At 38.4% G+C, this 23,525-nt stretch overlaps 1 protein-coding gene across 1 annotated transcript in view; it reads left to right on the forward strand.

The window, feature by feature from the left end:
• The first annotated feature begins 1,609 nt into the window (after positions 1–1,609).
• greb1 (growth regulating estrogen receptor binding 1) overlaps positions 1,610–23,525 on the forward strand; it is a 30,336-nt gene continuing 8,420 nt past the window's right edge. Inside the window, exons 1-20 of the mRNA XM_084394321.1 lie at positions 1,610–1,772; positions 8,118–8,277; positions 8,492–8,596; positions 8,743–8,919; positions 10,229–10,411; positions 11,206–11,328; positions 12,489–12,608; positions 13,353–13,475; positions 14,828–14,950; positions 15,263–15,448; positions 15,681–16,031; positions 16,734–16,862; positions 16,946–17,047; positions 17,149–17,346; positions 18,119–18,296; positions 18,389–18,572; positions 18,676–18,812; positions 21,952–22,300; positions 22,425–22,540; positions 23,317–23,522. Of these exons, the coding sequence (XP_084250447.1) occupies positions 8,121–8,277; positions 8,492–8,596; positions 8,743–8,919; positions 10,229–10,411; positions 11,206–11,328; positions 12,489–12,608; positions 13,353–13,475; positions 14,828–14,950; positions 15,263–15,448; positions 15,681–16,031; positions 16,734–16,862; positions 16,946–17,047; positions 17,149–17,346; positions 18,119–18,296; positions 18,389–18,572; positions 18,676–18,812; positions 21,952–22,300; positions 22,425–22,540; positions 23,317–23,522 (3,247 nt within the window). The 5' untranslated portion in view covers positions 1,610–1,772; positions 8,118–8,120. The remainder of the gene's footprint in view (positions 1,773–8,117; positions 8,278–8,491; positions 8,597–8,742; positions 8,920–10,228; positions 10,412–11,205; positions 11,329–12,488; positions 12,609–13,352; positions 13,476–14,827; positions 14,951–15,262; positions 15,449–15,680; positions 16,032–16,733; positions 16,863–16,945; positions 17,048–17,148; positions 17,347–18,118; positions 18,297–18,388; positions 18,573–18,675; positions 18,813–21,951; positions 22,301–22,424; positions 22,541–23,316; positions 23,523–23,525) is intronic.

Raw genomic sequence — 23,525 nt, forward strand, 5'->3', positions numbered from 1 at the left:
TCCTTTTTTGGCCAGGCTCCAGCTCTTGTTTTCTCATCAGGTTCCGGTGCCTGTTAATGACAAAGTAACAATAACTCACCCGGATTAAAAGCCTAAATCTGCAGTTGAGTGGCAGAGTGACCAGCTAATGAGGTGCATTTGGGTAAATTGTTGACAGTGCTCTTCACAGAGAGGAAGGGGCTATCTTTATTAATTTCCCAAAGCTATGACAACAGCGGAAAGAGCAAAGTCAAGCAGATGAAGATGAATACACCGGTTGGGTCCCCGGGAACTTCTGCATTAGTGCATGACAACCTAAAATGCTCTTGTCACCAATGAGCGTCACATTCGCCTGTGGGCACTTAGTGGGGGAATAAGAAGCCGTCAGGATGACAGATTGCCGAAGACCGGGACTTGTGGGGAAAAAAATGAGAAATGAACATTTGGTGGAGGCGGCACATGATGGGTGACAGTTATGTGATATGCTCATGTCAATTTAATAATTCTGTCACCGGACGAGTGGAAAAGAGGGAACGTATGAGAGAAGTCATTAACTTCATACAGGTCTCCATATTCTGTGAATGGTTAAGTCAGATCAGCTCTTCAGAGATTTCAAAAACAACACATTGTTTAGGGCCTAGGTTTGTATGTTTCAAATGTCAAAGTTTACGGAAGAAATGCAGCCCACGAGGATGCATGAAACTCAGTAGATCCACAGGGATGTGATGTGCCACACGGGAACTTCCTGCTTAATAGGTCAGAATCAAATCATCTAAACAGCAATGCATTTAAAATAACATTTTAGTACAGTTAATTTCTTATAGCGTTTTTGTCGTTTCACATGCTGAGGTGTATTTCAGATGTGATCATATTGATTGGATGTGATAACGCCACAAGAAAACTTAAACCAGCAATATAATGATTAATACATGTACAGTAAAGTGGTAATACTACATTCTGGGTTATACAATTGGACCCATGTTTAAACTGGGAAGATAGTTAGACAAGGAAAGGAAAGGACAAAAGTTCCTCTTAAACACAATTGGTGTTGTAACTCCATTTGTCCAGCAGATGGCAGTAAAGAGTTGATGGATGGATAGAAACACTTATGTTTGTATACGTGCATGTTGTATAAAATTCATTGTCACATTAATCTTCTTGATGGATTAATACATATTCATGCACTTGGTCCGTTTATAGTTTGTGTAAAACTCTGGGTCCACTAACTATATAGGTAAAAAAAAAAAAAAAAACGGGGGGAAAACGCCAAAAAGCACTGCACAACAGTTTGATTGTCATTGATTTTGGATTTACTTAGTCCTCACCAGCCCTTAGGAAATTTACATATGGTTTTACCACAGTAACCACATTGAGACAACGCATTTGTGAACTGCACTTTTTTTTTTTACTTATATGATAAAAAGCAGCAACTTACCTGGCGTTTAAATTACACTTGACAGTTTCTTATGCCTTTCCCAAAATCCCGCTCAAGCGGTGAAGTTGGGTGATACCATTTCTACAGGGAATGAAGGGGGCGATATCATCTCAGAAGACGATGGAGGGACGATACCATCACACAAGGAGGGAGGGGTGTCCTGTTCGCTAAAAAAAAAAAAAAAAATCATCACATGCGGCCACCGGCCAGGGGCATTTTCACAGCAGGGCTGACCCGACCCGACCGCTCGTGTTCAGCGGAGGCGGATGAATCGCGCATCTCGGAGATATGTACATGAACAGTCCGATCCCATTCAATTTCCCCTGGAATATCTGAGTGCTTTCCCAGTCAATTAACGGTAAGTTTGTGTTTGCTTTTAGTGTGTTGCGCTTATTGCATTACCTGATCTATAGTAAATATAGGAAAGAATGCTGTTGTTGCCATCCATACTCTGCTCCCATCACATTTCTAATGAAAATCATGTCATAGTAAGACTTTATATTTTTTATAAAGACTACAAAGACTTTTGACTAAAAGTACTTTTTGTTATAATCTTTTAACTTACAACTAATATTACTTATAACTTTTTGATCGATAAATGAAATAATTTAAAGTCAACATATTTATTTAAAATAAATTAGTATAATTCTCATTGATTAATTATGAAATGCAAAGATAAAACACACTGTTACTATTATTTGACCATCTGTAATGTAATTAGGCCTAATAATCAACACGAATGTTTTAAAGAGTTAATGGCAAAATATTGTCATTGATTTGCAGTAGATTGTATTAAATGTCAGGACATGTTGACAGTGCTAACTAACCTGTTGCACAGAAGTTTAAATCCCTGTAGACTGTAGAGTGTCACACTGAACATCATGTTATTGATTTGATTTCTGACTGCAGGACTCGTTCTAACTCATGTGGAACTTTGTAATGATTATTTTACATTAAACATTGTTTTTGCATTATTTAACTCTAAACAGTGTCTAATAAAATTACAAATAACCTCTGAAAGAATCAGGAATTTATTGCTATCCTTATCTTATGAACAGAGCATACTATTCATATATTGTGAAAGAGTAGAATGTTTAAATGTATACTCTGATTTACTGGATTTCCCTCCATTTCCCATGTAGACAACACAAACAGACAGTTTATCTCTTCTTTTCACTCAAGGACGTTGCCTCTTGCTTTCACAGTGGCTGCGTCCGAAATCGCATACGAGTAGGTATTTTTTTTTCAATGAGTAACTACACAATCCCTAAAAAAGTACATTCTATATAGTATGGATGTATGATGTATCTGGGCGTACTACATTCGCCATGTTGTCATTATCATGTGACCTACCAGCGTCAGTTACGTCGCTTCACTGCCATTCATAAATCCTCTCCCGTGGCCTCATGGGATAAAATAAAGTGTCCATGTATGCACACAATCAGAATCTCGCCGGTAGAAGTAAGTCATCCGGGCACTTTTTACCTACTCTTTAATGAGTACTGTGAATTCGAACATGCGTCTTTTGTTACAAACTGCTTTTCGCCTACTACATAGTAGGGAAGTGTGCTATTTCGAATGCAGCCAGGGAGTTTCCTAAAAAAACAATATGGCTGTAAAAGCACCACCATTTGCTTCACAATACAATATTCAACAGATAAATATTTTTATACAAAATTTTGACACTAGAACAATTTTTTACAGCGCTACAATGCATTTTCCCTTATGTTTTGTGGATGCATTTGCAAATAAATTCACTCGTACTAATATCAGAGTGGCAAAAAAACAATATTTATGAAGGAAAATCCACGCTTGCAGTAAGGTTTGAGAGCTGAGGATGCAAAACAAGTGTGCTTGCATTAGGAAGAATTAATATGTCATTTGTCACTTCCTCAGTTGTGTCTGATCAAGCTGACATATTGAATTTGACTGATCTTTTAATAATAATGTAGTCGTATGGCCATTTTCCCTGATTGATTTGAGTAGATGTAGCATGTCTACATTAGATAGCCTGTCTTAGGAGTTTTGCTTCATTGAATTATTCATTGTTTCATTTATGTATATTTTCATTATTATTTTCACTGATAATTCTGATATATGAAGCTTTCTTATACTTGATTGGGAGATTGTTTCAGTATGATGTTGATCCTATTTTTAGTTTTACACAAAAGCCAGCCGATCTCATGAGGTGGTGATTCTGTATACATTTGTGCAATGGGATTTGTATGATTTTAATGATTTTTTTTTTAAAGTAAGCATAAAGGTCCACCTCTAACCCCACCCTAAAACCTAACCGTCTGTGGTGCATTAGCAGATCGTACGAAACCAGACAAATTAGATTGCACAAATTCATACGAATTAGCCACCATTTCGCCAAAGCGTAAAAATAGTTACAAATTGCCATGAGAGTGTGTTGCAAAAGCCACTCCACAACCACTGGGAGGAAAACTAACTCAGCCCTTTGGACGGAGACAGCCTTTCTTCCTCACAAGCTCTGTCACAAGAAAACAAAAGCCTTTTCAGCCTGCAAAAGTGCAAACTTTCTGTCAGACTGAAGTTGTAACTATAGAAATTGGTAACAAGAGCCTCGGGTGATTTGAACAAAGGATATCTTGAAACTCAGGACTGACCACTTACTTCAGCTGTCAAAAGATGACATATATCTGTTATTAAGACAGTTATTGGAAAGGACAGCTTATTTTTGGTGGGAACAGCTGGTGTTTGGACTGTGTTAAGCAATGTTCACGGCCAGAAGGGTATTTTCTGCACGTATCACAGCAGACTGTGTTTAGTTAGTAGGACCGATGCCATTGGTGGAAGTGTAATGATACTTATTTAGGACGGGTATACAGATCCTGTGAATGTGACACTCAGTCCATCACTATATGATAATAAGCATCATGCTTTGATACTAACAAGATATCTTCATTTTAATCCAGTAATATATGCTTCTTTCTGATGAAAATGAACAAATTATTCCCGCAGTATCCCAAAACGCCTTCAGACTGGACAAAAAGACCTGTCTGAATGCAACTGGCCATCCTTGAAATGTGATCTCTCGCAGGGGTCCAGGGGTCAAAGGCTAAAGGTGATGAGAAGAATGAAGCGGTGCTATCTGACTGCCCTTCTCAGCCTCTTTGTGTCCATTGAGCCTCTGGCTGGACCATGCCTGAGCACATCAAAGCACTGGCCAAACATTGTTTGCCAGCCCTGACCTTTGACCTGTTGCTATGCGGCAAGCTTTACGCAGGAGTTTGTGTGTGTGTGTGCTGGTAGAGTGAGACAGTGGGCAGAGGCGAAGCAGAAACCTGCTGTGTCACCCACTCCCTGATCAATAATAACGTTCAATGAGTTTCCTCTCTCTGTTTCGGACTCTTCTACTAGTCGTCTGCTCGGTTTCATTGTATGTGAGAAGCAGGGAATGACCCCTGCCCCCACTTACACATACAACTCCCAAGGCTAAAGTCTTAAAAGCCATCCAACCCCTTCTTCCATCCTCTTTAGAGAAGAAATAAGTAGTGAAAGTAGCACTTTCTTTCTGTTTCAGCTCTTCAGATGCCAATTTTTAGGGATACGTGTGCCTTTGTAAGAACTATGTGTATCTCCTCACCTGAACTGCAATTTTCAATTTAGTTTTTCTAAATTGGAATAATTAGAATTTGTAGCTGTTTGAAAAGTGAAATGTTAGGCTGAAGTTCTAAAATAACCCCTAATGGAAAAACTGTACACTATAGCATTCAAAAGTTTAGGGTCAGTGAGATTTTTGTTTTAAATGTTTTTGAAAGAAGTCTCTTATGCTCAACAAGGCAGCATTACAATTTAAAATAACCATTTACTATTTTAATATATTTAAAAATTAACATTTTAGTCATTTAAATTATTTCTGTGATAGCAAAGCTGATTTTTTAGCAGCCATTGCTCCAGTCTTCAGTGTCACATGATCCTTTAGAAATCATTCTAATGCTGATTTTAAACATTTCTTCTTATCAGTGTTAAATACTGCTTAACATTTTTGTGAAAAATGTGATTGTGTTTTCAGGATTCTTTGATAAACAGGATGTGCAAAAGAACAGCATTTATTTGCATTATATATGTTTTGTAACGTTATAAATGTCTTTACTGTTACTTTTGATCAGTTACTTTTAACGTCACTTGTATACACACGGAAGTATATATATATTGATGTCCAATGGTTGGTTTTCTTGGGTCGGCGACTCTGTGTGTTAAACCTGATGGTGTTTGTTGGGCCAGTGTGAATCAGTTTTAATATAAAATTGAGAGGACAAATGTGCCTCAGCTGTGATATTTTCTAGCTAATTCTTCAGCACTTGAAGTGCTGTGTAAAGAGTGTCAGAAAGACGTGTAGGTAAGACAGACAGGCTGAGAGAGAGGATTGTCTGTAAGAGAGAAGGCCATAAACAGAGACACAATAGTTGGGTGATGGGAGGGGGGGGAGTCCGGGAAAGATGAAAGACCTCGTCACCTCCCTGTAAGGAAGCTCTGTCCGGGAGGATGGGGCTGTTGAACGTTCTCGCTGCTATCACGTCTTGCTCTTTTATCTCCTCGACTATCTGCAGAGCCTGTCTGCGTTAGCATTTGTTTATTTAACTGCCATTTCTCCCCCTCAGAACAAATGCTAATATGTTGTTGAGGGGCAATAGCACAGCTCCTAACTAGCTAAAAAAGAAAGAAAGAAAAAGTCCACAAAGTTTTTGCCATGTGACACGAAAGATTCTGGCTAGCAACATTATGGGAGCATGTTAATTTCACTTTCTGCTTATATAAAAGTTTTATGGTGGTACTGGTTGATGTTTATATGACGTGTCTGGTCTTCTTCATTGTTTTAGGGTGTTACTGTGTTGTGAATTCCCAGTGTGTGGGATGTGTGCTGAGTCTAGGAACATATGGCAGAGAGCATTTAAAGGCGAGGGGATTATGTCGAAGGGGCTTTTTTTCTACCCCAGAGCTTTTTTAATTAGTGGCTTGTGTTGCCATTTCACATGGTTGGGCAAAATAAATTTGTTGGTGTCCTATACCTACATATAAATAAAAGCAGATGTAAAAGGAATAGTTCTATAAAATATCAAAAAGTCTTCATTTACTCATCTTCCAAGCCCATAAGAATACAAAAACTGATATTTTGAAGACATTTCTGGTCATCCTTTTCCATGTAATTGCAATGAATCAGGACTGACGCTTCCAAGTTTCAAAAAAGGTTTCAAACACAATAAAAAGTGGTCCATACGACTAATAGTCTAAATGTCTTTTGAAATCATACAATAACATTGTGTGTTTAACAGACTGAAATTTAAGTCATTACTTACTGATAATCTCTTCCAGTGAGCTGTTAACTATTGTGACTGATTCAAGTGAGTGAGTTGAACGTGCGAACCAGGGCCGCGTTTCCCAAAATCATTGTCAGTCTGATAATGTGTGGTGTGGTCACATTTACCACTGCTCTGTGAAATTTCGTGGACGAAATTGCAGTCATTTCAATAAGAAATCAACACAATCTGAGTTTCACGTGAGGGCTAAAACGTTCCCCACGCAGGTTTCACTTGTGTTTAAGTTGGTGAACAAACAGAAAACTGCTTGGTTTGAAAGTGACTACTTTGTGAGTGATTCTTCATGCGTCGCTACACTATTGACAGTGGACACTGGCCAAAATTTCACTAATGTTACCACACCTTAAATAGATTGTAGAAATCATTGGCACCAATTGTCTATATAATCCACTTAGGCTTTTGAAATACAGCCCAGATCTGTCTGATTTGTGAACTAGTCTTTCAAACCAGTTTTGTGAACTTAATTCATCAAAAAGATCTGACTGAAAATAACAATTTGTCAGTGTTAAACAAAAGCTAGGGCATATGCCAAGACTTTCCGTAACTTTCAGTCTGTTCTTCACTCAATGTTCTAATAAAAAGAGTAAATCTATAAAAATACATTATTCATCCTGTGAGCGCAGCCTTTCACAGTTTCCAACTTTGTGTTTACTGTTAGAGGTAGATCAATCTCCCTCTCTCTCTCTCTCTCTCTCTCTCATTCACTCTCTCTGTCAGTCTGGGTCAGGACACCCTGACATTGGCTCATGGTGACTTTATGAGGTTGCAAATTGGACACCCTACAAAAATCCATGGGGAAACGGGCTCTCTTCACAGCCTGTTGTAAATGATTTGAGCTCAGTCTTGTTCTGTGCTAATCATATTTCCTGATCACGGAGAGAGGCTGATTGCCTGATGAGTCACTGACATTAAATCAGCTAAAATGAGTTTGTGTGCAGTTAAAATCACATGTAACCTCAAATAACCTCTGTGTTACAGTTGTTTGCTTTCTTGCAGAGTTCTCAAATTAAACTGTAGTTTTGTTATTTGCAGGTGTGTTGTTTTACTGAGTATAGTACAATACAGGGATTATTTTCCTTTTTATAATAAATTCCAGAAAAAAAATCAGAAGAAAAACATTCATACAAATTTAAAAATGAATGTTTTTTTTCTTCTGATTTTCCTTATATATAATTTATTTATTTATTTATTTACTTTTTTAAATCAAGGAATGCATTTTACTGCAATTATGTCACTATGACGACTATAAACTTTATTAACACTTTTATAGAAAATGATGGCATACATTTTTTGTTTGTAATTTTTCTGAAGAAGCCATTTAAATTTTTGTATAACAGATTCTCTCCATTCTATTAAAGGTCATGGGGAATTCGTATACAGGACACCTTCAGAGCACACGGTTTGAGGAAGTGCTTCACAACTCCATAGAGGCGTCACTGCGCTCCAACACAGTGGTGCCCAGACCTGTGTTCTCTCAGCTGTACCTGGAGGCAGAGCAAAGGCCTTCTTCTCATGAAGGTGAGCATTTACTCAGTCTTCTGTGGTATCACACTCTTTAGAATGCATCTCTTTGATGTTTTGAGTGTCTTATACTTCTCCTAAATAGACATGCGGTGATAAAGCATCAAGTGATAAAAGCTCTTCCATGTTTATTTTAACCCATGTTTATTTAATATCAGTTAGTTAGTTGGTTATTTTATTGTATCTAAAAAAGATATATTTTTCCCAACAGGTCGAATAGATGAGGAAGATGAGGAAGAGGATGGCTCAGATTCAAACAGCCCTCCAATCCCATTTCAGATGAAGCCTCCACCGGAGGGATCCTGTACTACAGATGGTTAGATCATATAGGTCATGTGTAACAGAGCAGATCTTTAGTGACTATTTAAGTCAGTACATTTATAGCCATTCAGACTAGTGATTCCGCACATTCATAGAGTCACTGTGTCCTGATACAATGGTGACCAGACTTCTGCATTTCAGGGTTCTGTCAGGCGGGCAAAGACCTTCGGCTGTCATCCATGGCCACTGAGTCTTTGGAAGTCCCTCCTGGATTTCTGCTCGTCGGCGCGAAATCACCAAGTGTGCCTGATCACATTCTGGTGTGTGCGGTGGACCTGCGCTTTCTCCCTGATGAATGTGGACGTAATGCACTTTTAGGTAAGACACACTGAACCTGATGAACCAGAATCTGAATACCCTGCATTGGAAAGCCCTGACTAATAGGGTGGTCCTTATCAAGTCAAATATTTTTTTTTTTGCAAAATGTTAGTGTCTTAACCTCTTAAACTGTTCCTTTTAACTTCAAAATTAGAAATATGCAAAAATGTTGACAAAAAAAAGATATTTAGAGGTAGCTCAATCTTGTGGAAGATTGCCTATGTTAAGCTGTGCGGCGTTATTGTGATATGCAAGTAATATTAAAAGTTGCTGCAAATGAACTACATTTTATTGAAATCAGAGCAACACTGACATGACAATGACAACAATCTCAAAAAAGCACAAAGTTTTCAACAATCCCTCATTTCTGATGCTCAGCAGCCAGTGTTGCCACTTTTTGCAGTCTGGATAGATCCGTCGGTGATCTTCCACCACATGAAGGTGAAACTGCAATTGTTCTTCAGAGTGTGTGAGATAGCCATTGTATTCTTGAATCAGAGCCACTCCTCTCTCGACTACTTTCATTGCATGTATGGTTGCCTGTGCCTCCTGATAATCTGCTTGATTCGGCCAAAGTTCCGGGTCAATTTCAAGGAACGTAATGTAATTTTTTTAACCATAAAATGTGCTCTAAACCCAAACAATAACCAAGGTGATCATCAATAGAAATATGTATTGATTCCACCAGGAAAGGTAAATCTGCTAAAACGGGTCATGGATGGATTAATTTGGATTTAGTTTCTACAATCAGTAAACTGAGATATGTATCTAAAATACATATTTAGGAATATATGGTGCATTAGATGCTTTTATGTAGATTTTTTTGGAATTTTACTAGCCAGGTACAATACCAATTCAAATGATCTGTTTTTACAAAAATTATCAAAATCTCAGAAAGTTTAAAGCTATTGAGCTACCAGTAATTATGTTACTGCCATACAAATTGGTATGCTGTATTTTCTTATATAAAGGAACAATTTGAAGGGTTAAGAGCATGACAATTGGAGACTTTAAAAATAAGGACCACCCTACTGACTAACCTAGTAGTCGGCGGAACCACATTTTCATTTGACATAGAGACCTTTTTAGGTCTTTAATTTGGTTTTCCATGGCACTCAACTTAGCTCAGCACCCTCGCCCCCAGTGATGGTTTGTGGCTATGGAAACTGGGCACTCAGCTGGGTACTGTCTATACTATGTCTCTATTTTAGAGAACTGATTTTGGTCCTCAAGGAATATAGACCGCATCTGTGCACTCGAAGACAGCCACAAAAAAGCAGATATTCACCAGATGTCTTGTCTGTTATAGGTTTCTCAGGGAACTGCATGGGCTGTGGAGAAAAGGGCTTCCGCTACTTCACTGAGTTTGCCAACCACATCAACCTGAAGCTCACCACGCAGCCTAAGAAGCAGAAGCACTTAAAGTACCACCTGCTCAGAAATGCACAGGGAATTCTGGTCAAGGGACCACCAATCTGCTGGAAAAGAATAGGTAAGATTGAACCAAAATGATTAGACGATGAAGGTATCATTCTACACTTTATGGTAATCATGTTGAATGGCATCTTATTTTAGCAGCGTTTAGCATCAGCATGAATTATTGACAACCAGTGATTTGCAGGAGGGTTAACTTGACCCTGTTCAGCATCCTGGGTCACCCTGACCCATTCACCAGTGCTTGCCTTCTCAGTCTGACAGTCCAGATGGCCAGCATTTCTAGTTGAGCTCACTGCTACCATGGTGACACGTCAACATTGGGCCAAAGAGCTTTGGCAGTGTATGCGCATATTCAGAGATTTATTTTTTTAAAGAATGCCTAAATGAGTGTAATGGCCTGGTCACACACAGGACAATAACTATAACGATAACTATAGCTATATTCTAATTCTATGAAAATAGGTAAGTCCCGGTAAGTCCCGTGGGACTAATATAAATATATAATAAGTCCCACTGATCTATATCATGACATAATATATATAATATATATTTATAATGTCATTCTATATAGATCAGTGGAAAGTCCACACCACAGCTACACAGAGGAACAAAGTCATTGGAATTTTCCAAATGAACAAAAAAAGCCAATGGCAGCAAATCAGAATTCATCCCACTTTAAAAAGCTTTTAAAGTGGCGGATGACATAACTGCAACACACGCTTATAATAAATGGAATGTTATAGCAAACTATATGTTTACATTTTCTAAACAAAATGTGAGTGGCACAAAAGTTGCATGTGGTTTCTAGGGTTTTCTTAGAAAAAAATGTTTTTCTCATGTTATGTGCAGACAGCCGAATGAGACATGCAGTCGGTAATGTAGCTGCTGGACCAGAGGAACAATCAGGACATGGACCCTCTGACCTGCTTCCCAATTCAGCACACACAGCCTTGAACACAATTAACCACACAGGTAGGAAACACAGGGTGTTCAGATAGAACAAGTTTGCATAGACGCAGGGGCGATTCTAGGATTTCAAATTAGGGGGGTTCAGCCCCCAATGATGGTATGATAAAAAAAAATATATATATACACAGTACTGTGCAAAAGTCTTAGGCATGTTAATAATGTCCAGGTACACTTGCGCATAGTTTTTCAGGTAGCTTTGCAGGAAGGTTTCTTCAAGCATCTTGGAGATGTTCCCGTAGTTCTTCTGGATTTAGTCTGTCTCCGTTTTTTCTGTTTCTTCATGTAATCACAGACGGACTCGATGATGGTGAGATCAGATCATACCAGCTGTTGTCAGACTCCTTGTGCATACACAAATCTCACTGGATTATTACAATTAATGGCAAAAAGAATGTTTGGAAATGTAAACTGATATTTCCTACTGACACACTACAGCAAAAGATAGAAATAACTGACTTAAAACCTTTTTTGGGGGGGGACGGGGGGTGGGGGATATTAACATGCCTAAGACTTTTGCACAGTACTGTGTGTGTATATATATATATATATATATATATAGTTTGTATATTAGGGTAGGCATGAACAATTCTACACTGCCTATCAAGTCAATCCCTGAATATTTAATTAAATTCTGATCATTTTAAATAACCAGCTAGTATTCATTAAGAATATCAATATATTTTTCAATGCATGTATTGTTTTAGACTCTATTAATTTTTAACTCTACATTTGTGCAGTAAAATTAACTTTAAAGAAGATCTACATTTATCATTTTCATTCATGGAGATAACATGGAAAATGTGACATGCTTAAGTGGAAAACTGGTGGAAACAAACACACGTGAAAATGACATGTAATTACCATTATAACCAGTAGATGGCTGCAGAGGACCACTTATTAGCTCATTTGCCATTTCCATTCCCTTTTATAGTTCTTTTTGCGTGTTTTGCTTTTTCCTTTATTCTAAAATTAATATTATAGCAAATTTGAGCAATTTTATTGCACAGAAGGATGAAATATTGCAGGAGTAGGTATAGACATTATTGACCTGTCGCTGTCTCATTGCTAGATTCATAATCTCCAATGAATATATTTACTTTTTTCAAAAATAGAATCTCTTTTATCTTTAAACTGATATATTTTACCCTGTCCCCATCACACAGATCTAAACACTCATCTCCATATATCTGAGGGCTCCCCTCCCATAAGCAACGGCAGTCATATTCCTGGACCGCCACAGCCTGGAATAGTGGCCAGCGGCCCTGGAAGGCCCACAGTAATAGGTAATCCTGCCGTCACTATCCAGGAGTCACTAATCACTCAGTGTTTATATTTCAAGCTTGGATCAGAGAAAAAGGAAACCTCAATTTTACAGGGGCGGTCCCTAAACGAATCCTCTCTTTAGACTTCACACCTCTAATGAAAGAAAGCCCCCCTTTTGAAATGTTTAAATGCTTTAAAAAGAGGCAGCTGTATTGTCTAGACCTTTTCCTCCTCCTCTTTTGTTGTTGGTGTCTGTCATTATTCAGCATTTGGGGCTGTAAAAGATCCCTCTCTTTTCTTCCAGCACTCTCTGACTATCACCTCCATAAAGTGGTGCTGTAAAGTCTCTTCCCTGCTCTCTCCTGCTCTCTGTCTGCATTGTAAAATGTGAGACTTCCTTCCTGATGCTTTGGTTTTCATTAGGATTTAACACATCTACCCTTTTTTTCTGTTTCTCTTTGCATATCCGCTCTTGTTTACAGTCTGGTTAATGTGTAACATAATAGTCACTTCCTATGACACCAAAACCCACTTTTAAAGCGAATTTACATTCCATTGCTTTTAGAATAACAAGAAAAAAGGAAAGTTTGTCAAGGTAAACTTTGATGTAAGCTTGGCAAATACTTGTCTGAAAGTTTAAAAAAGGTTTTAATAGCCTTGATATTAAAACATACAGCGGTGATGATAGATAGATAGATAGATACAGACAGACAGGCTTTTTTGTTAGTCATATTGACCACTGACCAGTTGTGCTGCTTTTTAAGGCTCCATGGTAAATTCTGGGCCTCCCAAGAAGAGACACAAGGGATGGTCCCCAGAATCCTCTGTTCCTACAGAAGTCACCCCCAGACTTGCTCCCAACACCACGACTAATGGCACCAAATCAGGTAGACACACTTATATCTCTACTGACATAGAATTCACTGCCCTCATTTACTGCTTCTTGTGTTGTGAACAAATCTGTCTTTCTGAAAAAGAGTGCATATATAGGATTTTGGGACAGCTTAGCTCAGCCATTTTGACAGCTTTTTTTATTTTTATGAATTTTATTAACAAAAATGTACAGAACAAAACTGTTTGCCAGGGGTACAAACATTAAAAGAAATAAGATTACAAAGAGTATACAAAAAACACATTAGTTGCATAGGAATTTTTTCAGAATAGAATTTGTTTTTAAAGCCTTTGAACCATTTTGACAGCTTAGCCCAGAGTCATGGTGGGTGTGGGGGATGAATATTTATATATACTTATATATAACAATATATATATATATATATAGTGCCCTGTAAGATCATTAAAAGATCAGTGGGCAGTAGTATTTGGGTTTCATTCAGACACAATATTTCTGCTTCTACATTTGCAACATATTATTCACCAGGGAAAATTTTTAAATTAAGAAATACCAAGTTGAAAGATCTAATATAGTTGTTTTTTCTTGTAATTGTGTAAGAAGCCTATTGTTTGCTATGAAATTAGCCATTTACTCTGATATGGAAATAAAATAAATAATATGTAATATTATAAAGCATTAGTAGGCCTTATGGCTAGGCGTTTTAAGGCTAGAGAAAAAATAATAATAATTGTGCCCAAAATAAGATGTGATCTGACTGCAGCAGATAGGGCTTTTTAATTATAGCTAATATAGGCTTTATAAATCTTCAACTGATTTTCTTAGGAGAGCAGTAGGAGTAAAAACTTTTTTCAAAGCAGTATTCTATATATATATATATATATCAGGTACTATTGAATAGATTTTTTAGACTTTAGTCTTTATTCTTTTTAGACTTTAGGCTTTATTTTGATAACTGTTAATGCCGATTGGTCAGGGGTTACTTAACAAAAAACAGGACCAAAGCACGTACATCACTGGCAAAAACAATGCTCAAATTGGGTGCTCGACAAAGGAAATAATAATAAAAACTAGTTACTGAGTGTGATTACACTATTATTATTTTTTGGAGCCTTGGTGTGCCGATTTTTTTCTGTTTTTTTCAGGAGTTAATAAATTAGTTTGAATTTCACACACCTCGTAACCGTGTTATTTTACTCTAGCCCAGTGGAGACTGAGCTCTTCATATTTGCAATACCTTTCACGGTGTGACCACACTCATGTCTTTTATATCACAAAAATGTGATCTGCAAGTTGACAGAGGACGAAAGACTTTTTTGCAAGTCAAGTGAGTGTTGATACACTATTACATCTATAAACTACATCAAGTGTGGATGTGTTTGTCTTCAGCTGACAGCGGGGCATCTGGGTGTTTATCTATGGGGTCCTCTCTGCCCCTTGGCCCAGGGGAGTCTGTCACAGTGCCTGATCACCTACTCCAGACTTGTGGACTACGGCCTGTCATTTTTAAAGGTAAGATTTCTAAATGTTTTTGTTCTTTGTTCTACAATTTTTTTTTCTTTTTTTTCTGACCCTATTTGTAATAACAGCCGTTTCTGTTACTAATATTTATAAAATGACATTACAAAATAAAAAAATGACATATTTCCAATATAAAAAATATTGGGAATGTTTATATACTTGCAGAAGAAACAAAAATAATGTTTTCGGTGGTTTGTGCCTGTTTTGTCTACCGTGTGATGTGAGCAGTGTCCGATAGCGGTTCCCACCACTTTATCTTGGGCCAGCTGTTCAGTTACACCTTGTTTGTGCTTTTGTCTGTAGGGCACGGGACACTGCCACATTTGTGTGGGAACCTCGGGGACGTGCTTGTGAGTGGCCTGCTGCAGAAATGCTATCGCAGTTCCCAAAACCTCCCACGCGTCTACGAGCAGTACGGCACTGCTCCCATTCAGCCCATCTCCACTGAGATGCTGATCCTGCTGACTGTCTACTATCTAGTGCAGCTTGGTGAGAACAACAGTATTTCAGTGCGCATGTATACATGCACATTCCACACAGTCTGTTTATGTACAATAGTCAACTTTGATTCCAGGAACCCCCCAATATGAGTCCCTTCCTAAAATATATGTATGTATAAAGATAAGTTTGTACTGTTTAAGAAAAAGCACGAAAGCCGTAATGTTAGATGTATAAAGCTGAAGAGAACCCTTTTCTGTATCTGTCTATCATGTTACAACAGCACCTGACCAGGCTCCTCTGATGGAAGACTTGGAGCAGATCTTCATGCGTTCCTGGCGCGAGTCACACCTGACGGAGATCCGGCAGTATCAGCAGACACATGCACAGTTTCCACCTCCTCTTCCCTGCCTCGCACAGCCCCTCACTCCCTCTCAGCTCCCCTGGCTGGCCAAACTGGCCACCAGCTCATGCGGGGAAGGAGTTCTGGTGCTGGACACAGCGCCCTCTCTGGCCGAGGCGCTGGAGGACACCTTTCACAGACTGGTGGATGGCAGATTGAGCCACACCAATTATGTGGTGATCATCTGCATGAACAGGAGCCAGGAAATAGAGTCATGTGTGGTGGTGACAGGTATGTAGATTACAGATATCCAAATAATAATGCTAGATTTTCTTTAACAATATCACTAGAAATATATCAGTACCATATCAACCATTAGACATTTTTATCTGTATTGGTATTGGATATTTATTTGTGCATGTTTATTTCCTCTGTTTTTACATTTAGATTACCTTTGCTATAATTTAACGCGTACTTCAAGTTACTTTTTAAAAAACAAAAATAATTTAATAACACCGTTAAATCTTTAGCCAATTTAAATAAATACTATATATAAATAATGCTAAAATAACAACGGCTTATAGTTAAAAACTACAGCTATCAATGTAATAAAATAATTGTGATTAATCTCAAGATTTTTTTAGAAAGCGTAACAAAGCAGTAAGCTAAACATTATCACATTAAACATTTAATATCTAAAGTGTATTTAACTTTATCACTGCTAAAAAAAAACTGCACAATTAAAAATGTTTTTTTTTTCACACTTTATATTTTAATGTTTTGATGCCTAAACTCACGTATAGCATTTAAAACAACTGATTTAATTTTTATATATTACTGCTAACAAATAGTCTAGAATTATGGTTTATCTTTTTTTTTTTTTAGCTGTGTCAGTCAGAATTTTAATAACCATATGTGATGAGCATGTAGAATGTAAAATGAAAATGAATTGAAAGTGGATTATAATTTTATAATATCTATGTTTTCACACAGGGAAGCATCAGACTCGTGCTCTAGCTGAGAGTCTTCTCTCTCCCAGTGATTGTGTGAGAGAGATCGTCCATGAACTGTCTTCTGGGATGGCAGCAGAGCTGGGGTCCTATTTCAGTTCTTTGGGTCCAGGTAAGACCTCTGGTTTGATACACGGTTCTCACCTCTGCAGTTTCCTCATTCAGTGTTTAATGCACCTCTTTACTACTTATCAGATGGAGATGTGGAGGCTTTGCTGGAGAAAGCCAGTCCTGAGAACACCTCCCAGTATTCTGGTATAGAACCATCAGGAGACAGTCCTAAACCCAAGTGTGCCGGTGAGACTGACTTTAAAGTATTCAAGTATACATTTATTGCAATAAATTTCTTTCACCTTCAGCGTTAGGTGTGTTAACACTTCAGTCGGAATTTTCGATAGAATTCTCCGTAGAGTGGCACGAGATACGGCCCGTTCAGCTTGCTGTGGCACGGAAGCTGCTCTCGCACGTTTGTGCCATCGCTGATTCCAGCACACAGAACCTGGACCTCGGTTCCTTCGACAAGGTTGAGTTCTTAATCTGCGTTCCGCCCTCTGAGGTCACCTTTCATCAAGTCGTCCTTCACCTGTGGAACTCAGGTAGAGTACCGCCACTCATTATCCATGACTCTCTACTGCACCCTTACAAAAATGTCATTTTATCAAGTAAACTTAAGTATTATTTTCAGTGACACTTTGTGTTAAGTAAACTAAATCAGTGTACTAATAGTTTACTTACAAGTGTACTATTTCAGTTTATAAAAGTATACTTTTAAGTGTAACAGTAGTAACCTTTGAGTACACAATTTATATCTAAGTTTTACATACGGTTACTCTTAGTTTACTAGTTATAAACTTCTAGTCCACTTTTTAATTTATGAAAGTACACTTTTAAGTGTACTTTACAGTAAACTACTAGTTTAATAGTATTTATACTGCAAGTTCTGTAAGTGAAGTTAACATACTTACAAGTATTTTGAGTAAAAGTACCAAAAAAATGTTTTAGGCTAAATATACTTTTATGAATACTTGCCAGTATAAGCCAAGTGTACTTAAGTATAATTTTAAGTATATCTCTGATTATGAGTACATACCATGTAAATTAAAAGTATACTCTATTATTTTTTGTTTAAAAGAAGTGTACAAATAGCACACTTGGAAAAAACGTATTTTTCTTATTGTTCTTTTTTTCTGTATCACAGATACAGAGCAATTTTATTTCTCGGTTTGACATATTTCCCTTTTAAAACAGGAAGTTAAAGGTCTTTTCCTTTTTTAAATAGGCAATTTTTGTCACAGACTTGGATAAATCCCATAGAGGTATTATATTAATATTGCAGATAGATCTCACTTCCTGCTGTTGTATTTCCAGGGGTGTTACGGGAGTTAGGGCTGAACCAAGACTGCTTCTCACTGAAGGAAGCGGAGCAGTATGTGGTAAAGCTGAACCAGAGTGCAGTAGGAAAGATCAACAGCCTCATTCAGAAATCCAAGATGAACCCCTACACGCTCTTCATACTGGTGCATGATCATGCGCACTGGGACATCAGGTATAAGACCTCGCATGATTCTCCTTGAACCTTAGTATCCTCTTTGCTTGGCTGTTGGTGGAACAGTCTCTGTATCTTTATTCTTATGACAGTGGGCAATGCAGTGGAGGAGACTCCAGCTTAGGACTAGTGGATGGTCTGTTGAACTGCAGGCAGATTCGAGATGCTCCCAACATCCTGACGCTCCATGTGACTTCATTCCCCTTCACCTTGCAGACTCAGTACACACGCATCAGTCCTTACAATGAGATCCACTGGCCCTCTGGATTCAATAAAGTAAGAACACCACATTCTATCTATTTAAACCAGTAAGTTAAGCTCCTGGAATCGCTCTTAGATGTTCTCTTTTTGATTTTGTCTCCCTGTTTTTCTCACTTAGGATGTGGATCTTTATCACGAGAAGACGAAGTACTTTGGCGTATCTGAGCTGCTGGAGACGACCCGCTCTGGGAGTGGCCTTCCTCTTCTACGATATGACAGTTCGTTTGAGAGCATGGCTGCTGCTCTGGAGGACAGGTTTGTTTTCAGTGTTACTTTTAACATTACAGCTATTAATTAATGAATAGTTCATATACTTCGGTGCATATACGCTATGGTTCAAAAATATATGGTCAGTAAGATTTAAATTAGTGATGCACCGAAATGAAAATTCTGGGCCGAAACCGAAAATTTAGGATGCTCTTGGCCGAAAACCGAAACTGAAGCCGAAAATGGCTTCTTTTAAAAACGAATACTGCTTGAATTTAATGGATCTGAAATGAAAAATCACAATATAATAATCAAATTTTATTAACAGTTACATAACAAAACATAAAATATTTTTAACAATAAATATAAATAATAATACCAAATAATATTATTCTTCAAGTTTTATGTTCCATCAAATAAAATAGTTTTTTAAAAGTTGTGCAAAAAAAATCCACAATTTTGGAGATTTTTGCAGATCAAATGTTACATATTGCAACTTTGGTGTCCTCTCGTATAGGGCTGTCACTTTTGTGAAAAATAAATCCTGAGACATACATTTTTGAGACATAGGCTAAGTGTTCATTGAATCGTTAGTAAATTGCCTACAGTATATTTGGCGTTGATCCGTTTTCAACGCCAAATATAGGCAAATCCACGGACAACTAAACAGGCATTAGGACGACCGTAAAGAGGGCGCACAAGTCAGCAATGTGGACTGCCATAACATCAATGAAAAGCATTACTGAAGGCTACATATTATGCACTATATTATGCAGAAATAGGCTGTGTGTGTGTGTGTGTGTGTGTGTGTGTGTGTGTGTGTGTGTGTGTGTGTGTGTGTGTGTGTGTGTGTGTGTGTGTGTGTGTGTGTGTGTGTGTGTGTGTGTGTGTGTGTGTGTGTGTGTGTGTGTGTGTGTGTGTGTGTGTGTGTGTCTGAACCTGCAGTTGCTGTGTGACGCGCGTTCGCTGCGAGCGTATACTGTAGTGACGAGCTGGACGCGCTCCGAGAGAAGGCCGTTAAAATCGATTCCCTATTTTCATTTTCAAAACTTGTGTTGGTTGGTCCGATCGATTGTGCAATAAGTGACAGCCCTTTGACACGCTTAATCTTTGATAGGCAGACGCGTGATAACAGCTCGACCGTGAGTGAAACCTAAGCGCTTGCGCACGGATGACATTAATTTTCGGTTAAACGGTTTCGGCTGTTTTTTTTTTATTTCGGCCCGAAACCGATAATGCCATTTCGGCCGAAAATTTTCGGCGGCCGAAATTTCGGTGCACCCCTAATTTAAATTAATACTTTTATTCAGCAAGGACGCATTCAATTGATCAAAATTGACATTAAAATAACATTTATAATGTTACGAAAGATTTATATTTCAACTTTATATTTGAACTTGCAATTCAACAAAAAATCTTGAGGTAAATTGTATCATGGTTCTCTTAAAAATATTAAGCAGCACAACTGTTTTAAACATAAAAAATGTTTCTTAAGCACCAAATCAGTAGCCTGGAAATCCAGACCCAAATCTGAGAGATTAAGGGTCTGGCATCGAGTAATGAAAATCGCCCAACTCGAGGGGCGGCACCAAGCATGCATTTGAAAATCTCACTGCACGCAATTGGATAACACTACGACCAATCACTGTCGCGATTGCGCTGTCTTCATCTGTTTAGCTTGCCTTTGGCCCGCCTATATCAGATACATCGATGTGATTGGTGCAGCTCGGCTACAAGGGCATAGTTGAGCATCATTACTCAGTGCCAGAGTAACTCGCTGAGCAAATTCAAATTGTGCTCTCGCGAGAACTCTGGATTTCCAGGGTACCAAATCAGCATTTTAGAATGATTTCTGAAGGATCATGTGACACTGAAGACCGGAGTAATTGCTGCTGAAAATTTGCCAAAATTGTAATAATATATTTTACAAAATTACAGTTTTTACTGTATTTTTGATCAACTAAAAATATACATCATAAGAGATTTCTAAAACTTAAAGGGGCATTTCACCCATTTGAACATTGTTTTTTATTTAAAGTGGGTCATATATGTAGTCGAAATGTAAAAGAAATTTTGAATTTGGTGCCTTTGTGACCGAGAAAAGACAAAAAATAACTTCAGGACACATTTGTATGAAAGACAACAACTCCCACAATGCACCACATTGCACAGCTCCGCAAGCCACTCCCACTAATCCAGAAAGCGCATATCTGCCTATAAGAGAAATCACTCTTCCGTCTACAAGTCTAGCTACCACCAGAGCTTGAAATTCATTTCACATTCACACAAAATGTCTAGTTAGTTGGCGAACTCATTAGTGCATTACTCCTCGTTTGTATTTCTTTCGAAAAGGTGAATTATTGCATGGTACCTGGATGTTCAGTCAGAACATGCGGTGCGAAACTAGGATAGTTCACAACACAAACGTCCGTGTCCTCGTCTGATTCAGAGATTTCGTCCAGGAGAAATTGTCATCGTTGAAAATCTTTGCCACAGACGGACTCTATCTCTGTGTTCGTAGCGGTTCGTAGTTGCATAGTGAGATCACCGGCGCCACCAGTCCGCCCTAACTCAAGCCAGTCCGGGCTCCTCGTCCGCGGCAGGCAGGTCTTCTGCCTCGGCGGCTCTTCGCTATAATGCGGCTTGTAAAGGTAGCCACAAACACCTGATTCAAGCATCAGACTTCCGAAATCCTCTTCCTCTAGTCTATATCATATTGAGTACTCTCCTCCGCTATTGTCATAACTTTACATCTGTCTCCACAGCGCCTGTTAGCTTAGCTTCAAACAAGATGGAGGATATTGCTTTCAGTTTCAGAGAGTAAAGTCCCACCCACTGATCTGTAATAGGTCTGTAGCGTGAGCGGGTCCCGCCCCCTGGGAAAGATGAGGAACGAGTGCTTGTAGTCTCAACAGAAATCCCCCCCTCTTACACTTCCTCCTACAATGACGCAAAATGACGATGTTTGCGTCATTGTAGGAGGAAGTGTAAGAGGTAAATAACGGATTTCTCCCGTCTCAGGGGAAAATGAGAGAGTGTTGCACAACAGTTCAATAGTATGACTGGGTTTCTAACAATGCAAAGCTTAATGCAAATGGGTGAAGTGTCCCTTTAACGACCCCAAACTTGCCTCCACTTTCACCATGTAAGATGTTTTGTATGAACTCCTCTCCTTACTTCTCCTCAGGTTCCCAAAACTACACAGTGCAGTGATTCGCACCCATGTGCTGATCCAGCATTACTCTCTGGCCCTGATGGCAACAGCGGGCGGCCAGGCTTTACAGGCTTTGCAGAAGCACATCTCAGTGGAGACTCTGGAGATGGTACAGTGCCTTCTCAACACATCCCAGCGGTGTCCCAGCCATCACGGTCACATGCTGCTCTTGCGGATCCCCTCGCCAGCTCTCGCTGCCTTCGCTCACCAGCGCCTGTGCCATGTCCGCAACAGACTCGGCCTCCACAAGCAGTTTGAGATCATCCTAGGGGATCCATGCTCTGCTCTCACTGTAGGAAATCACTTCCTGGACCAACTGAGGGTATTTACTTTTTAATCTTTGTTTTTTTTTTTATATAGAAATAAAATATTGTGTCATTTATTCCTGGTGTATTTGTACTGATATCCCTAAATCATGGATCCTTTTGTTCTTTAAATGTCTCTAGGTATGGCTGAAGATCTTAGACCCAGACTGGGCTCCTCGGACATATCTAGAGCTGGAGGCTTTACCCTGTATCCTCATCTTAACCGGCATGGATCCACTTGGAGAGTCTTTACCCAGGTAAAACACTCATATTAACTTGCTTATTTTAATTTTGTGTAACATTCTAGAAATTACAGGCATGTATCCAGCTGTTAAATATGTTATTGTATTTCATATAACAAAAACTACCATCCTTTAGGAGTAGTTGTTCAATGAATCATGAAATGGGCCTTTTAAAGCTTTCTAATCTATTTTGTCTGCCCACATAAAGGTTTAGTGAATGTGTACAGAGGTCAGCATGACCTCAGAAAAATAATTACCTGTGGCAATTTGAGGCCACTTTCAAAATCGTTTCGATACATTCATTGTTGTGTTGTCCCAATTTGATATATTTATTTTTCTAGCACAGGCTATTTGGAGTTTTATTATATTCATAATGTCAGGCAGAGTTACAGGGCTTTTAGCCCGAATTTTAATATCACTTTTAACCTATGCACATCTCCATGCAAGGCAGACAATTTTAAATTCATTGAAATTTCTATATAATATTATATTACAATATATTATTATATTATTGTTATATTATAATAACAAAATTAATAATATATATTATATTGTGGGTTTTTTTCAGCTAAATATTGCTATAATGTAGAGCTTATGTAGAGTAAAACTTGCTTGTAAGTTTAAGTGATTAGATTTGAGAGCCAAATTTGAGAGAATTTAATTGTTTTGAGGTTGTTGATTTTTTTTCAGTGGATCATTTAGAGTTTTAGGAAATGAATAGTTCTTAAAACAATAGCTTTACTTGCATGGTTTGTACTTACCTCTCACCCATGTTGTTCCTTTGTCCCCAGATCTCTGAAGTACTGTGACCTGCGTGTTATCAGCCTCTGGTCTCTGCAGCGCACCACTCTAGAGCAGGAGCTGGGATTGGCTGCGTACCTACTGAAGACAAAACAAAACGCCCAGCATGGGCCCCACGCACCCAGCGACCTTTCTGAGAGTGACCCTGAAAAACTCAGCAGCACTGACAATGAGGAGGAAGAAGTTGTGGTGGATGGTC

This window comes from Rutilus rutilus (assembly GCF_951802725.1).
Source record: "Rutilus rutilus genome assembly, chromosome: 21".
In the NCBI taxonomy this organism is placed as follows: domain Eukaryota; kingdom Metazoa; phylum Chordata; class Actinopteri; order Cypriniformes; family Leuciscidae; genus Rutilus; species Rutilus rutilus.